This window comes from Poromitra crassiceps (assembly GCF_964638095.1).
Source record: "Poromitra crassiceps genome assembly, chromosome: 17".
In the NCBI taxonomy this organism is placed as follows: Eukaryota; Metazoa; Chordata; class Actinopteri; order Beryciformes; family Melamphaidae; genus Poromitra; species Poromitra crassiceps.
This window is the reverse complement of record NC_139635.1, coordinates 24343189-24359490: the sequence shown is the minus strand read 5'-3', so window position 1 is coordinate 24359490 and position 16302 is coordinate 24343189. Positions and strand designations below refer to the sequence as shown.

Sequence of the window (16302 nt, the reverse complement as noted above, 5' to 3'; positions counted from 1 at the left end):
CACATCCCACGGTCAAAAAAAAATAATCTTTTTTTGACGGAGTAATACGTCATTGGCAGTGAACCGTTGGATTTTTTTTGACGGAGTAATACGTCGTTGGCGGCAGTGAACGTGTTAATAATCAGAAAGTGTCTACTCTAATAATGTGATAAATGAATAAATAAATAAACAATAAGATATAACAGTAAATTTGTAATGGTGCAACACAACATTGCACTTTTTTTTAATCAAATGCTTCAATACAGAGTCAAAACAAATAGGCTACATAAAAAAGCAATCCGGCCACAAAGTGCTGCAGTGTGAAGCAGACCTCTCTGGATTAGAAAAGTAGGCTAAGGAGAGAAAAACATCAGCCATACCGTTTTGCAGGGCCGCTGGAAGTAATTTTAAGCAGGGGGTGCTGGGAGGAAGGGACTCTCGGTGGGGCCCGCAAGGGCCCCGCCGAAAGAAAATTTTACGTTTTTTTTTTACATTTTTTTGCCATATTTAGAGGAATATCTCAGTTTAAATTAACATTAGGATACTATTGTGATGTAATTATTCAGTATTTTCTCCTTTTCTCACTCATTCAGAGCAAAGAGGGAGATATATAGCATGATGATAATGCTCTATATCTCCCTATTTGCTCTAAATACACCAGTTAACATGACACAGATAGAAATATTATCAGCAAACTTAATTAGACTAATGATTCTGATCTGAATGGCATATATCAAGAAACATTGACTCCTCTCTTTGCTGTATAGTGGGAGGTGCATTTTTGAGTAGGCTATTAAAATAGCATGTCAAGTTCACATTTCTTTATTGCCAGATTAAACAATTCGTATTGGTTGTTGGTTGGTTCAACACAACATGTGTGTGCATGCGCGCTTCTTCTTCTTCTCTATAGCCTACAACAGGGGTGGGCAACTATTTTTCATGGGGGGCCACATGAGAAACCCAGATTGTTGCCGGGGGCCGAACAAATATTGTCATGCTGTAACCCATGGATGGGCAACTTTGATGATAGAGAGGGCCACAAAAAAATGTCCTCGCTACAAGATTTTGCTGAGGGCTGAACGGCGCCAGCACGAAAAATTTGGGGCATTTGAAGCCAGGTTTAGAGGAATAACTCATTTTAAATTAACAATTGTGATGTCATTATTCAGTCTTAACCACCAATATTTGATCCTTTTCCTCACTCACTCCTATGTCACCACCTGCTCTCCCTGCAGGGCTTGAAATTAACTTTTTTCACCACCTGCCAATATGGCTGCTAGATTTTAAAGTTACCAGCCAATTAGAATTTCCACTAGCCGAAATGTTTTTCTTGAAATAAACCAGAATATGAGTGGGTTAATTTAAGCATAAGTATCAGTAAGTGGCCCGGGATTCTCAAAGCCTGTGTTGAGGGTCACACAAGAACAAAAATGCACTCTTGAAGCTAAATAAATCCAAAACCAACAAGTTAATTATTTAAATTTCTACTTCAATGTAGAACAGTCATTTCTTACACATGAGATTACTTTTAGCCTTTTAGTCATAAATATTATTGAAAGATATTCCATATTTCAGACTGAAATGCTATAACAGAAGAGTATTTCCCAGAATGACATGAACATTTGGACACTTATTCAGCGGGTATATTGCATGTTGCGTTCAAGTGCACTGTAAAATTTTTTTTTTTTTTTTTTTTTTTTGCAATTCCATCGCGGGCCACACAGGGGGCGTATGTTGCCCATGTATGGCCTACAAGCATGTAACTTCCTTGATTCTTATTGTTGATAATTCTATTTAAATAGGCTACATTTTCATTTCCCGAAACATTCTTAAACAAGAAAGGAACATAGTGCACTGCAAAATATTTTTAATTACATTTGTAAAAAAAAAAAAAAAACTTTTTTTTTTATTTTTTTTTGGGGGGGGGGGGAAATCTAGGGGGTGCTGCAGCACCTGCAGCACCCCTACTTCCCGCGGGCCTGCCGTTTTGTATGGTTTATGGTGAGTTTCCACCCCCATTTGGTGCATCAGAGGGCCAGCAACCTGGCAACCCTGCAGGTTTTTTTTACATCGCAGTGAGGGACGGTCTGAGCAGGTTTTGACAGTGAATTATGTATATCAGCTGTGAGCCGCCAACTAAAGCTTCTGGAGCCGCAAAATTCTCGCGAGGAACTAGGGTGTAGGTGATTGGCAGCTGCAGCATGACATTATTTCACTATGGATGTTGTTGATTGATTGATTGATTGATTGATTGATTGATTGATTGATTGATTGATTTGATTTGATATTTTCATTTTAAAAGTACAGCAGCTCTGCCAAGGCATGACCTTTACTAAAAGGAAACATCAGGATAAGGTGGCGTGCACACACAACACGTGTGAACGCTTTGGAAATCATGTCTAGAGCGCTTCCATTGTGCACCAAACACAGCGCACAGAGCGTTTTGTGTGTTTTGTTTTGTTTTCCCCTGCAGTCGCGTGCAGTACAGTTCAGGACATAACGATCAGACGGTCAGCTGGTTTCATCTGTTTGATGTTGTTGTTGATTGTTCACACTGTAAACATGAAAGCCAGATTATTGGCAATTCTGGCAGCAGCGGAGGTTGAAGATCCCCCTGGGAGGAGAAGAGGTAGGAGGAGTGACTGATGAGCAGCGTGCTTTTTCTCCAAATGTTCAACTTTTTTCAGCTTGAGCGCCCAGAGCACTCCGCCAAAAACACTAGACGCTGAGAGCGTTTAAACCCGAGGTACGTTCCTTGAAAGAGGAGCGCGAACCATAAGCCGTTTTCACACATGCGCTTTTTACCGTTAAATGACCGGAAAGCGGTCTAATGCCTTGGAGTGTGAAAGTTGTTTTCCGGTATAAGCGCGACCCCGTCATCGCGGACTTTTCACCAGTTTCTAGGTTGTCATGAGAGCGGTATGGCTGCTTCATGTGTGGGCGTGCTCCCCCCCCCCTCCCCTCTCTGCTCGCTCTCTGGCCAGAGTGCTTCAGTCCAGCCCGACAGGGACACAGACAGCGAAAATGGCAAAGGCTTGTTCGAGTCTTGCAAGCCGCCCAACGCTTGTAAGCAGATGCACGAAGCGAAATGTGGAAGTATTTTGCTTACGTTGCTGACAGCGAAGGCAAGCCCGGACACATCAAACGAAGCCAGTCTGTAAAAAGTGCTTCAACGCGACGCAGGTGAACGGATAAACATCGAACCAGCCAGGCTCAGACAGGGATCCCAACTTCTTCAAAGATTTCAGTTCAAAGACTGGTCAGCGAATGTGAAGGATACAACATACATGCCCTCTTAAGTCAAACGAGTGTGATTTATTGTGTGACAAGCAAACTTATTTCACCATCGGAGTTTTGCTGACCCCCAAAATAAGCCCCCCCCCCCCGCCCGCCCCCCAACATACAGGCTATTTGACGACTATATTCACACATGCGAGCGCTCAGGTGTGAAGGGAAATTCCGGGAAATGGCCGATATTGATTTACAGGTAATTTTCCTGTATGCATGTGTGAAAACGGCTATAGAGAATGAATTGTAGAAAGACCATAGAGAATGAATTGTAGAAAGGCGCTGGCAGCTCAAATTAGCACCTTGTGTCTACGCCGCTAACACCGAGGCTTAGTTCCATTGTGCTCTCCAAAATCAGCGCCCAACGTGGGGCTCGAACCCACGACCCTGAGATTAAGAGTCTCATGCTCTACCGACTGAGCTAGCCGGGCTGCCTTGATTTCTTTACAGTGCACTATATGTGCCTTTCTGCAGCCCCCCTCCTCCCCCACAGTCCATTCATAGTCAATGAGGGTAGTCAGGCTCCAACACTGGGTGCAGCAGGGGGCTGTGTGAAAAACATGCATCAGTCATATAGTGAGAGAGTACAGGGTGATCCTACTTTAAGGGGATGCAACCTGACATCATGCTGCAGCTGCCAATCACCTGGACACACACACACACACACACACACACACACACACACACACACACACACACACACACACACACACACACACACACACAGCTCTGCTCTGTCTGTTTCACTCTCGTCTCTTCTTATTCTCTCTCTCTCTCTCTCTCTCTCTCTCTCTCTCTCTCTCTCTCTCTCTCTCTCTCATAAGTCGTGGCTGAGTATCTGTTCTTCACAATAAAAGTCCTCCGGTTAATTTGTTAATGAAAGCCTGCCTTTTTATATGAATCAGCACTCAGCAGTTAATGGTCCAACAACACAGCTCCACACAACTGAATGTGATCAGGATGAAACGGTAAAATAGCAGATATCAAACACAAACAAAACTAAAAAGAGAGATAAACTATAAACTAAAGCTACAAAATAGCCTCCACAGCATTTTAAAAAGAAAGAAAGGGGGGGTGAAGTGAGACACTCCCACCCAGACGTACTCAGCTGCACTACACACAGCAGCTGCTGCGTCTCTCTGGAGCCTGTGTGAATCCAGCTTGACACTACATTGCAGAGATATCAGCCAGTGATCCTTTAGCTCCGCCGTGTGGTCATCAGTGTGTGTGCTCCTGTTCTTCCAGTGCTACACACCTCAGGCTTGTGTCCAGCTGAAGGAGGACTGGGCCACTCAAGCTAAAGCTGCCTGCAAAGACAGAGCAGCCAGGCATCAGCCGTGAGTCTCCTGGTCTGGGCTCATATCTGGGTCAATATACTGCATCCTGCTCTGGGGTCATATCTGGGTCAATATACTGCATGTTTCTAATGGTCTGGGGTAATATCTGGGTCAATATACTGCATGTTTCTCCTGCTCTGGGGTCATATCTGGTTCAATATACTGCATGTTTCTAATGGTCTGGGGTCATATCTGGGTCAATATACTGCATCCTGCTCTGGGGTCATATCTGGGTCAATATACTGCATGTTTCTAATGGTCTGGGGTCATATCTGGGTCAATATACTGCATGTTTCTAATGGTCTGGGCTCATATCTGGGTCAATATACTGCATCCTGGTCTGGGGTCATATCTGGGTCAATATACTGCATGTTTCTAATGGTCTGGGGTCATATCTGGGTCAATATACTGCATGTTTCTCCTGCTCTGGGGTCATATCTGGGTCAATATACTGCATGTTTCTCCTGCTCTGGGGTCATATCTGGGTCAATATATTGCATGTTTCTAATGGTCTGGGGTCATATCTGGGTCAATATACTGCATGTTTCTCCTGGTCTGGGGTCATATCTGGGTCAATATACTGCATGTTTCTCCTGCTCTGGGGTCATATCTGGGTCAATATACTGCATGTTTCTCCTGGTCTGGGGTCATATCTGGGTCAATATACTGCATGTTTCTCCTGGTCTGGGGTCATATCTGGGTCAATATACTGCATCCTGGTCTGGGGTCATATCTGGGTCAATATACTGCATGTTTCTCCTGCTCTGGGGTCATATCTGGGTCAATATACTGCATGTTTCTCCTGGTCTGGGGTCATATCTGGGTCAATATACTGCATGTTTCTCCTGGTCTGGGGTCATATCTGGATCAATATACTGCATGTTTCTAATGGTCTGGGGTCATATCTGGGTCAATATATTGCATGTTTCTCCTGGTCTGCGGTCATATCTGGGTCAATATACTGCATGTTTCTCCTGGTCTGGGGTCATATCTGGGTCAATATACTGCATGTTTCTCCTGGTCTGGGGTCATATCTGGGTCAATATACTGCATGTTTCTCCTGGTCTGGGGTCATATCTGGGTCAATATACTGCATGTTTCTCCTGGTCTGGGGTCATATCTGGGTCAATATACTGCATCCTGGTCTGGGGTCATATCTGGGTCAATATACTGCATGTTTCTCCTGCTCTGGGGTCATATCTGGGTCAATATACTGCATGTTTCTCCTGCTCTGGGGTCATATCTGGGTCAATATACTGCATGTTTCTCCTGCTCTGGGGTCATATCTGGGTCAATATATTGCATGTTTCTAATGGTCTGGGGTCATATCTGGGTCAATATACTGCATGTTTCTAATGGTCTGGGGTCATATCTGGGTCAATATACTGCATGTTTCTCCTGGTCTGGGGTCATATCTGGGTCAATATACTGCATGTTTCTCCTGCTCTGGGGTCATATCTGGGTCAATATACTGCATGTTTCTCCTGGTCTGGGGTCATATCTGGGTCAATATACTGCATGTTTCTCCTGCTCTGGGGTCATATCTGGGTCAATATACTGCATGTTTCTCCTGGTCTGGGGTCATATCTGGGTCAATATACTGCATGTTTCTCCTGGTCTGGGGTCATATCTGGGTCAATATACTGCATGTTTCTCCTGCTCTGGGGTCATATCTGGGTCAATATACTGCATGTTTCTCCTGGTCTGGGGTCATATCTGGGTCAATATACTGCATGTTTCTCCTGCTCTGGGGTCATATCTGGGTCAATATATTGCATGTTTCGCCTGGCCTGGGGTCATATCTGGGTCAATATATTGCATGTTTCTAATGGTCTGGGGTCATATCTGGGTCAATATACTGCATGTTTCTCCTGATCTGGGGTCATATCTGGGTCAATATATTGCATGTTTCTAATGGTCTGGGGTCATATCTGGGTCAATATACTGCATGTTTCTCCTGCTCTGGGGTCATATCTGGGTCAATATACTGCATGTTTCTCCTGGTCTGGGGTCATATCTGGGTCAATATACTGCATGTTTCTCCTGGTCTGGGGTCATATCTGGGTCAATATACTGCATGTTTCTCCTGGTCTGGGGTCATATCTGGGTCAATATACTGCATGTTTCCCCTGGTCTGGGGTCATATCTGGGTCAATATACTGCATCCTGGTCTGGGGTCATATCTGGGTCAATATTCTGCATGTTTCGCTCTGATTGCACCGGTGACAAATGTTCTCTTTAAAGGTGGGACCGGCAGAAGATGTCCAAAGCAGTGGTGGTTGGAGACGTTAATGTGGGGAAGACCTGTCTTATTAATAGGTAATTTATCACTCAGTATCACCACAGTATCCACAGTGTCACTTTTACAACTCGGATCAGAATATATATATATATATATACACACACACACACACACACACACACACACACACACACACACACACACACACACACACACACACACACACACACACACACACACACAACTCGGATCAGAATATATATATATATATATATATACTGTATATATATATATATATAGAGAGAGAGAGAGAGAGAGAGAGAGAGAGAGAGAGAGAGAGAGAGAGAGTATTGAATTGAACATCTTAAGAGATAAACAAAGCTGGATTTGCTTGTGTTTTCTCAGGTTCTGTAAAGACATATTTGACAGAGACTACAAGGCCACTATAGGAGTGGACTTTGAGATCGAGAGGTTTGAGATGTCTGGACTTCCTTTCTCTCTTCAGATGTGAGTAGTCTGACTGTAAAACTGTAATAATCACACAGAGGTTTAGTGAGTAGTCTGACTGTAAAACTGTAATAATCATGCAGAGGTTTAGTGAGTAGTCTGACTGTAAAACTGTAATAATCATGCAGAGGTTTATTGAGTAGACTGACTGTAAAACTGTAATAATCATGCAGAGGTTTAGTGAGTAGTCTGACTGTAAAACTGTAATAATCCTGCAGAGGTTTAGTGAGTAGTCTGACTGTAAAACTGTAATAATCACACAGAGGTTTAGTGAGTAGTCTGACTGTAAAACTGTAATAATCATGCAGAGGTTTAGTGAGTAGTCTGACTGTAAAACTGTAATAATCATGCAGAGGTTTAGTGAGTAGTCTGACTGTAAAACTGTAATAATCATGCAGAGGTTTAGTGAGTAGACTGACTGTAAAACTGTAATAATCACACAGAGGTTTAGTGAGTAGTCTGACTGTAAAACTGTAATAATCATGCAGAGGTTTAGTGAGTAGTCTGACTGTAAAACTGTAATAATCATGCAGAGGTTTAGTGAGTAGACTGACTGTAAAACTGTAATAATCACACAGAGGTTTAGTGAGTAGTCTGACTGTAAAACTGTAATAATCATGCAGAGGTTTAGTGAGTAGACTGACTGTAAAACTGTAATAATCATGCAGAGGTTTAGTGAGTAGACTGACTGTAAAACTGTATTAATCATGCAGAGGTTTAGTGAGTAGTCTGACTGTAAAACTGTAATAATCATACAGAGGTTTAGTGAGTTGTCTGACTGTAAAACTGCAGAGTTTAATCATGTAATGATTGTAATCTTAATAACATGTAATCTTAATAACATGTAATCTTAATAACATGTAATCTTAATTACATGTAATTGTAATGATTGTAAAATAATAATTGTAATTGTAATTTCTCTGATGTAAATCATGCAGAGGTTTAGGGCTTTTCTTCTCATTCGTATTAATTTGCTCCCTAACTCTTGTACTGCAGCTGGGACACTGCAGGGCAGGAAAAGTTCAAATGCATCACTTCAGCATACTACAGAGGAGCTCAGGGTAAGACAGTTAATAGACCTTTTTTAGTTGATATATTATGCTGTTTATTATTATTATTATTATCAAAATAAAATCTATTGTTTTTTTTAGTTGGAGTAAATTAGTGAAAATGAATGTCCCTGTTTGTTTTTTCCAGTGATTATCACAGTCTTCGACATGGCAGACATTAAGTCCCTTGATCATACGCGGTAAGTTTGATAGAGTATAGAATTAAAATCTATAGAATTAAAATCAAGCTTGAATTCCTATGAAGGTCTGGAAAGTCCAAATATGGAATATGAATACACGATAAGTATGTGAACTATGAAAATAAACACATTTAACGTTGTCTCAATACAGTTGTGACAACATGCAGGTTTCCCTCACACATCTTCTATCCCCTTCAGCTACATACAGTGGCCACTAGTTTTTCATTTGTTTCTTTTTTGGCTTGAGAAATGGAGTTTGTAGCTGTAATGACTTGTAGAGGATGAGCCAGAGAACTAGACTTTGTAGCTGTAATGACTTGTAGAGGATGAGCCAGAGAACTAGACTTTGTAGGTGAAATGACTTGTAGAGGATGGGCCAGAGAACTAGACTTTGTAGCTGTAATGACTTGTAGAGGATGAGCCAGAGAACTAGACTTTGTAGGTGAAATGACTTGTAGAGGATGGGCCAGAGAACTAGACTTTGTAGCTGTAATGACTTGTAGAGGATGAGCCAGAGAACTAGACTTTGTAGCTGTAATGACTTGTAGCAGATGAGCCAGAGAACTAGACTTTGTAGGTGTAATGACTTGTAGAGGATGAGCCAGAGAACTAGACTTTGTAGCTGTAATGACTTGTAGAGGATGAGCCAGAGAACTAGACTTTGTAGGTGAAATGACTTGTAGAGGATGGGCCAGAGAACTAGACTTTGTAGCTGTAATGACTTGTAGAGGATGAGCCAGAGAACTAGACTTTGTAGCTGTAATGACTTGTAGCAGATGAGCCAGAGAACTAGACTTTGTAGGTGTAATGACTTGTAGAGGATGAGCCAGAGAACTAGACTTTGTAGCTGTAATGACTTGTAGAGGATGAGCCAGAGAACTAGACTTTGTAGCTGTAATGACTTGTAGAGGATGAGCCAGAGAACTAGACTTTGTAGCTGTAATGACTTGTAGAGGATGGGCCAGAGAACTAGACTAGACTGTAGCTGTAATGACTTGTAGAGGATGGGCCAGAGAACTAGACTAGACTGTAGCTGACGAGCAGCGCGCTTTTCCTCCAAATGTTCAACTTTTTTCAGCGTGAGACACCCAGAGCGCTCCGCCAAAAACACTAGACGCTGAGAGCGTTTAAACCAGGGGTGGGCAACTATTTTTCATGGGGGGCCACATAAGAAACCCAGATTGTTGCCAGGGGCCGAACAAATATTGTCATGCCGTAACCCATGGATGGGCAACTTTGATGATAGAGAGGGCCACAAAAAATGTCCTCGCTACCAGGTTTTGCTGAGGGCCGAACGGCGCCAGCATGACAAATTTGGGACATTTGAAGCCAGGTTTAGAGGAATAACTCATTTTAAATTAACAGTTGTGATGTCATTATTCAGTCTAATGCTGCCTACACACTAGAGGATTTTCAAATCTTAAAGTCCCTGGAAACCAGAAATATTTTATTATTATTTAGCATTTTGAGTTCATCACATCACAGGAGCCTATGTTAATAAGCCACCAGCCAAATTTGAACGATGATGAACGTCGCAAAGTATATAAATTTAGGTTTGACAGTCTGGCAAAAGTAATGAGAATCGATTATTTTTTAGAGTGTATTTTCTCCCGCGGACTGTGTGGGCGTGTCCCGTCTACAGCAGGGAAATTTCTGTCTCTCGGAGAGCGCGAGAGAGAGGGGGGGAGGGAAACGGAGAAAGAGAGATCGACACACACACACACACACACACACACACACGTGTGTGTGTGTGTGTGTGTGTGTGTGTGTGTGTGTGTGTTCGTTGCTCGGAGAGGGAGAGACTCTTGCTGCGACTGCACAGCATGTGTGTGTGTGTGTGTGTGTGTGTGTATGTGTGAGTAACCTCGCGTCACCAGGCTGTGTCTCTCTCTGTGCTCTCTCTCACACGAGAGGAGAGAGAGAGAGAGAGAGAGAGAGAGAGAGAGGAGAGGAGAGGAGAGAGAGAGAGAAGAGAGAGAGAGATAGAGAGAGAGAGAGAGAGAGAGAGAAGCATAGCGCTCGGCACAGAGTGGGAGGGAGGCAGACATACTGAGCGAACGCTGTCACTGGGGGCAAAGAACGGACAAAAGGAGGGTGGGTGCGGATTGCGCACGTGTACAAAGGTTATATAGAGCTTATGACGTCATAAGCTCCTGCATTTTAGCACCTCGCGCACTGCTCTCTTCAATGAGGAAGTATCTTGTAGAATCTTGTAGAAAAGTGTCGATTTTAAGGCTTTGGGTTGAAAGTAATGTATAATAATTTCGGAGGCACAAAATTACTAACATAAGACCCTAAATAACATAGTTAGAACGTTTTTGTGGATTTTGGTTTCCAAGGACTTTAACCGATTTTAAAAACATGAGAGACCACAGACATAAGGACAATTTCATCAGATTTTAACATTAAAATCGCCTGAACGCACACACTAGACGATTCGGCCAGACTGCGAGACCACACACCAGCCGTTTGAAGTACAGGCTCAAAGCGATTCCAGCAACTAGACTGTAGGCTGTTTATATCCCACAAAACCGCAATTTGTTTCCCACAGACAAGAGCAAATGGCTCTCCAAACATGCACCGAGCGGCGGGTCCACTTCAAGCAGGCGGACACCCTTGCAAAATGAGCTAAAACAACGTCCTGTCTGAGAGCTCATATTACAGCATATCCGCTCCCTTGAAGCAAACAAACCGCTCCGCTCGGCACATGTTTGGAGAGCCATCCGCCGCTGTCCACCCTGTTTTAAGCTGCTGTGAGGATGCTGGGGAGAGAGGAGCTACATGGCACTGCTGTTGCTCTTTTGTTGTGAGCGCTGCATTAACATCCGGGTATGACGCGTCGACGCGTCCCGGTCTGCTCGCTCTCATTGGCTATTGCGGGTTCCGTCGGGAGACAGCCATCGTAAATATCAAACATGTTTGATATGCCCGATTCGAGATCGGGCAGGCTCCGATTCAATCAATAATTTATTGACACCAGACACTTGACAATTATTTTGACAAAAAAATCAGTTGAGACTAGCCTCGAATCGGGCATTAAATCGGGCATTTTATCCTCTAGTGTGTGGGAAGCATTAAACACCAATATTTGATCCTTTTCTCACTCACTCCTATGTCACCACCTGCTCTCAGGGCTTGAAATTAACTTTTTTGACCACCTGCCAATATGGCTGCTAGATTTTAAAGTGACCAGCCAATTAGAATTTCCACTAGCCGAAATGTTTTTCTTGAAATAAACCAGACTATGAGTGGGTTAATTTAAGCATTAGTATCAGTAAGTGGCCCGGGATGATCAAAGCCTGTGTTGAGGGTCACACGAACAAAAATGCACTCTTGAAGCTAAATGAATCCAAAACCAACAAGTTCATTATTTAAATTTCTACTTCAATGTAGCCTTTTAGTCATAAAGATTATTGAAAGATATTCCATATTCATTACATTACATACATTACATTACGTCATTTGGCAGACACTTTTATCCAAAGCGACTTACAATAACACATTTTTGTCAGCAATAGAGCAATCAACTATGCAACACAGTCTATGACAACTACAACATCTGAAGGAATAGTGGTAAAGTTAAGTTATTCTAACTAAGTTAGAAGTTAAGTCGAACTGAACCTGTTCGTCACGTGCATAATGAGTCCGTTTCAGACTGAAAACATAGTTTGTCTAAGATGACAGGTTGAGAGGCGGGTCATAGTATCATGTCGATGATTTTATTTGACAATTCTGGGGACTGGATTGGGCTTTGGCCAATCCTGGCGTGTTCCGCCTCCAAATCGAGTGGGATTCAGTGTGTTGTGGCGCTCCCCTCGGGAAGAGCCTTTTGACGGGAGGAGTGGAGCTCAGCGAGCCGCAGGCAGCCAGCTGCCTTCGTGTTGCCGAGCGGAGAGTGCAGCACGTCGGCCTGGAATCTCCGAAGTGCGACCCCTGACAACCAAGCTCTTGGATGCGCGCGCCATTATCGCTGCTGTAAATACGATATCCCTGGAATGCGCATTTTAACAAGCCAGTTACATTTCTTTGCATTCTTAGAGATTATAGTTTTTGTTTTTTGTTCATGTTTCTAACAATTGGCCAAGTTAGTAGTTAGTTTATGGGATAGGAATTCTGCCAGATGACAGGCACTAGGCGCCATTTTCTACTTCATTTGGAAGAGAAAATTATCCAGAAATGAAGATTTGATTGACAGCTGCATGTCGTGATATGATTGGCTGAAATGGGGTAGAAATTTGATAGTACTAGGTGACGTCAGCAAACTGTACATTACTGTTATCAATAAAATCTTGAAAAATGAACTTTTGATGTGAAAAAGTGTGAAAAACTAAAGAAATTAGATTGTTGTGATTTTGTTTGCATACATTATTACATTGGTGCACTGCATACCCAGGTATTTGAACTAAAAGAAAAGAAAAGTAATTTTTGGGTTCAGCTCGACTTTAAGTTACCGTAGTTATATTCCAGACTGAAATGCTATAACAGAAGAGTATTGGCCAGAATGACATGAACATTTGGACACTTATTCAGCGGGTATCTTGCATGTTGCGTTCATATTTTGCCCATGTGTGGTTTAACGTGCTTCCTTACCATAGAGAATGAATTGTAGAAAGGCGCTGGCAGCTCAAATAAGGGCATTCTGTCTACACGGCCGCTAACACAGTAAAGTGGAGGCTTAATTCCATTGTGGTCCGCAAAATCAGCGCCCAACGTGGGGCTCGAACCCACGACCCTGAGATTAAGAGTCTCATGCTCTACCGACTGAGCTAGCCGGGCTGCCTTGAGTTCTTTACAGTGGACTATATGTGCCTGCCTGCAGCCCCCTCCTCCCCCACAGTCCATTCATAGTCAATGAGGGTAGTCAGTGTGTCAGGCTCCAACACTGGGTGCAGCAGGGGGCTGTGTGAAAAACATGCATCAGTCATATAGTGAGATAGTACTTTAAGGGGATGCAACCTGACGTCATGCTGCAGCTGCCAATCACCTGGACACACACACACACACACACACACACACAGCTCTGCTCTGTCTGTTTCACTCTCGTCTCTTCTTATCCTCTCTCTCTCTCTCTCTCTCTCTCTCTCTCATAAGTCGTGGCTTAGGTGACAGGTGTCAAGGGTCAGAGGGTACACTGTCACACGCTTTTTGGTTGATGATGGTTCTGAAATGTCTTGTTGAGGATGGGCCAGAAAGTGAGTTTTGAAATCCAGAAATGTAAATTGATTTCATCCACCCAGGCAGTGGTTAGAGGAGGCCATGAGAGAAAATGAGCCTGGATCGTGTTTCATCTTCCTGGTTGGCACCAAGAGTGACCTGCTGGTGAGTGTATGGATGATTTTTTGATCACTTGCAATGAATGTTACCAGTTTTTAATATTTTCTTTTGAGCAGATTTTTTATCATTTTCTGCTTTGACCTCATTGTCTTCTCCTTCAGCCCTCAGAGGAACGGCACAGGACAGAGAAAGACGCCATCAGGATGGCAACAGAGATGCAGGCAGAGTTTTGGGCTGTATCGGCCAAATCAGGTATGCTCACTCTCTTTAAGTCTCATAATTAAGTTAAATTAAATTAGGTTAGGGAAGGGGGGGGGGGGGGGGTGCTTTAATCAAAGTCTGACAAATTAAAATCTCCCGGACAAGAAGTCCAGTGAAATTATCTCCCTCTAAACACAATTTGAATTGTGATAGGCTCAAATTAAATTTCCACACATCTCCTTTTAAATAGCCTAGGTGAATATTTTTATGATGTGTATGTTATATAGCATACCTGGTCATTATGCGGCCCATCAGGTATAAATAAGCATATACCACGGCCTGTCCTGATCTATTGCTTAATTATAAGAATGCCACCTTTTTGTCCATAATTGTTTTATGGGGTATTTTCATACTAATCATGAGCCCAAAATGTTAATTCATACAAATGTTTAACCTGCACCACGCTCTTCAACTTTTATTGATTACATTGTATCGTGGTTGTATCAAATCATGAACCCAATATCGGAGATCAAATCAAACATATTTCCCTCTGTCTTAGGGGAGAATGTGCAGGAGTTTTTCTTCAGAGTGGCAGCTTTGGCCTTTGAGGACTCCATAGTGAAGGACATGGAGGGAGGAGTCACACCCGCCAGCATTGGACAAGGAAACAGTATCAGTAAGGAATCACTTTCATCTCATAACAAGCAGAGATTTCTGCCACACTAGTGTGGTCCGTGAGTTCTCACATGACATACACTGCCAGTCAAAGGTTTGACATGCAAAGTTATGCTTTAAGATTAACGTTGGCACCCCGTGGCACAATTAAAAAAAGTAACATTATTCTCCGTTCACTGCCATTCATCCTCTCTTCTCTTCATCTCATGAGACCTTAAATCATATTAAATATAATCAAGTAAGCCAAATCTCAAGAACTCTTACTTTCATTTATTCTCTATCACAGATGATGTGAAGTGTGACGATCTTTGATGATGTGAAGTGTGATGATCTTTGTGGCCGTTTGTGTCACCAGGATCGGACCGGGCCAACCTGGAGCAGACCGCTGCCAAAGACACCAGCAGAAACTGCTGCTGATGAGAAGACTCTTGCTGTGAGCTTCGGCTGTGGGAAATAAAGTGTCTGACCGTCTAGAACTGGATTGTCATGTGCCTTTCCCCATCACCTTTATTAACTCATAAAAAACTGCCATGTATTGTGGAGATATGTATTATTAGGGTTCAACCAATAGGAGCTTCTGAAAGCCGACACAACATAGATATTTTTGTATTGATCCCCCCCCCCCCCATATGCAGTGTTTGAGCAATCATTATATTCTTCTCAAGGTGAAAAAGCCTCTGAAATAATCCATGTTGTTGCATACTTGTGTGGGATCTGAATCGGGTCAGGTTCATGTCTTCCCATAGACAACCAGTGTAGTATTGATCACTTCTACATGTGGAATCTGTATTCCAGGGGTTTTCAAAGTCCACGACTGTGGGCCTCTCCTCAGATGCCCTCCCCCATCACAATGATGTTATTTGATCCCATGGCCAGTTGGCCACTCAGCAATTGAGTCAAGATAGCCTGGTATTGCTGTTGACGTACTTCAGATACACCCAATATACATAAAAAAAACTCTGTCTGAAGGCATATATTTGTTCCACAAAACTGCTGTATCTTTGAACTATCTCTTGAACCAAATCACACACATTGAGGCTATTCTATGTGACCTTTGATAAGTTATGTAATAAATAATGTCATGTGCTTGGAGCCCCCGTGGAGAGGCCCGCCTCCCACTTTGAAAAGCCCTGAAGTAATCAATCAAACTGCATCATATAATCATATCAGAGGTGGCGTGGAGCACACTGACTGGACCACATCCCATTTGTAATAATAAGTCTAGTCTAAGCTCGATACAGTATATTGATGTAATAGTGTGCAACATGTTATATATTTGAATCTTTCATTTATTACTTTCATGATAGTATTTGTTTGTTTATACAGTATTGTTTATTCTGTGGAATTTTGTCTCGCCCATTCATATGGGTTGATTTAGCTCCTGATACTGTAAAGGTGTCATAAAGGATTATACTGTATGAGTTTGAATCATAAATGTTTGTCTCCGAGTAAGAAAAGTTTAAAGTATATATGCTGCTCAAAGTATAAACTGGACAGAGAAATATAACATAGGCTAATTACTTTTTTTAATCAACACATTATGATGTAAT

The 16302-nt window shown here is 42.6% G+C and overlaps 1 protein-coding gene across 1 annotated transcript in view; it reads left to right on the top strand.

Moving 5' to 3' along the window:
- The window catches only part of LOC310792271 (ras-related protein Rab-36-like), a gene marked incomplete at both ends in the record, with an annotated part of 19341 nt that extends 4172 nt beyond the window's left edge, over positions 1–15169 (top strand). The window contains 9 exons of the mRNA XM_083653993.1: positions 4513–4604; positions 6849–6923; positions 7252–7353; positions 8350–8414; positions 8551–8602; positions 13840–13921; positions 14038–14128; positions 14637–14753; positions 15108–15169. Coding sequence (XP_083510119.1) covers positions 4513–4604; positions 6849–6923; positions 7252–7353; positions 8350–8414; positions 8551–8602; positions 13840–13921; positions 14038–14128; positions 14637–14753; positions 15108–15169 — 738 coding nt within the window. The remainder of the gene's footprint in view (positions 1–4512; positions 4605–6848; positions 6924–7251; positions 7354–8349; positions 8415–8550; positions 8603–13839; positions 13922–14037; positions 14129–14636; positions 14754–15107) is intronic.
- Positions 15170–16302: the final 1133 nt, after the last annotated feature.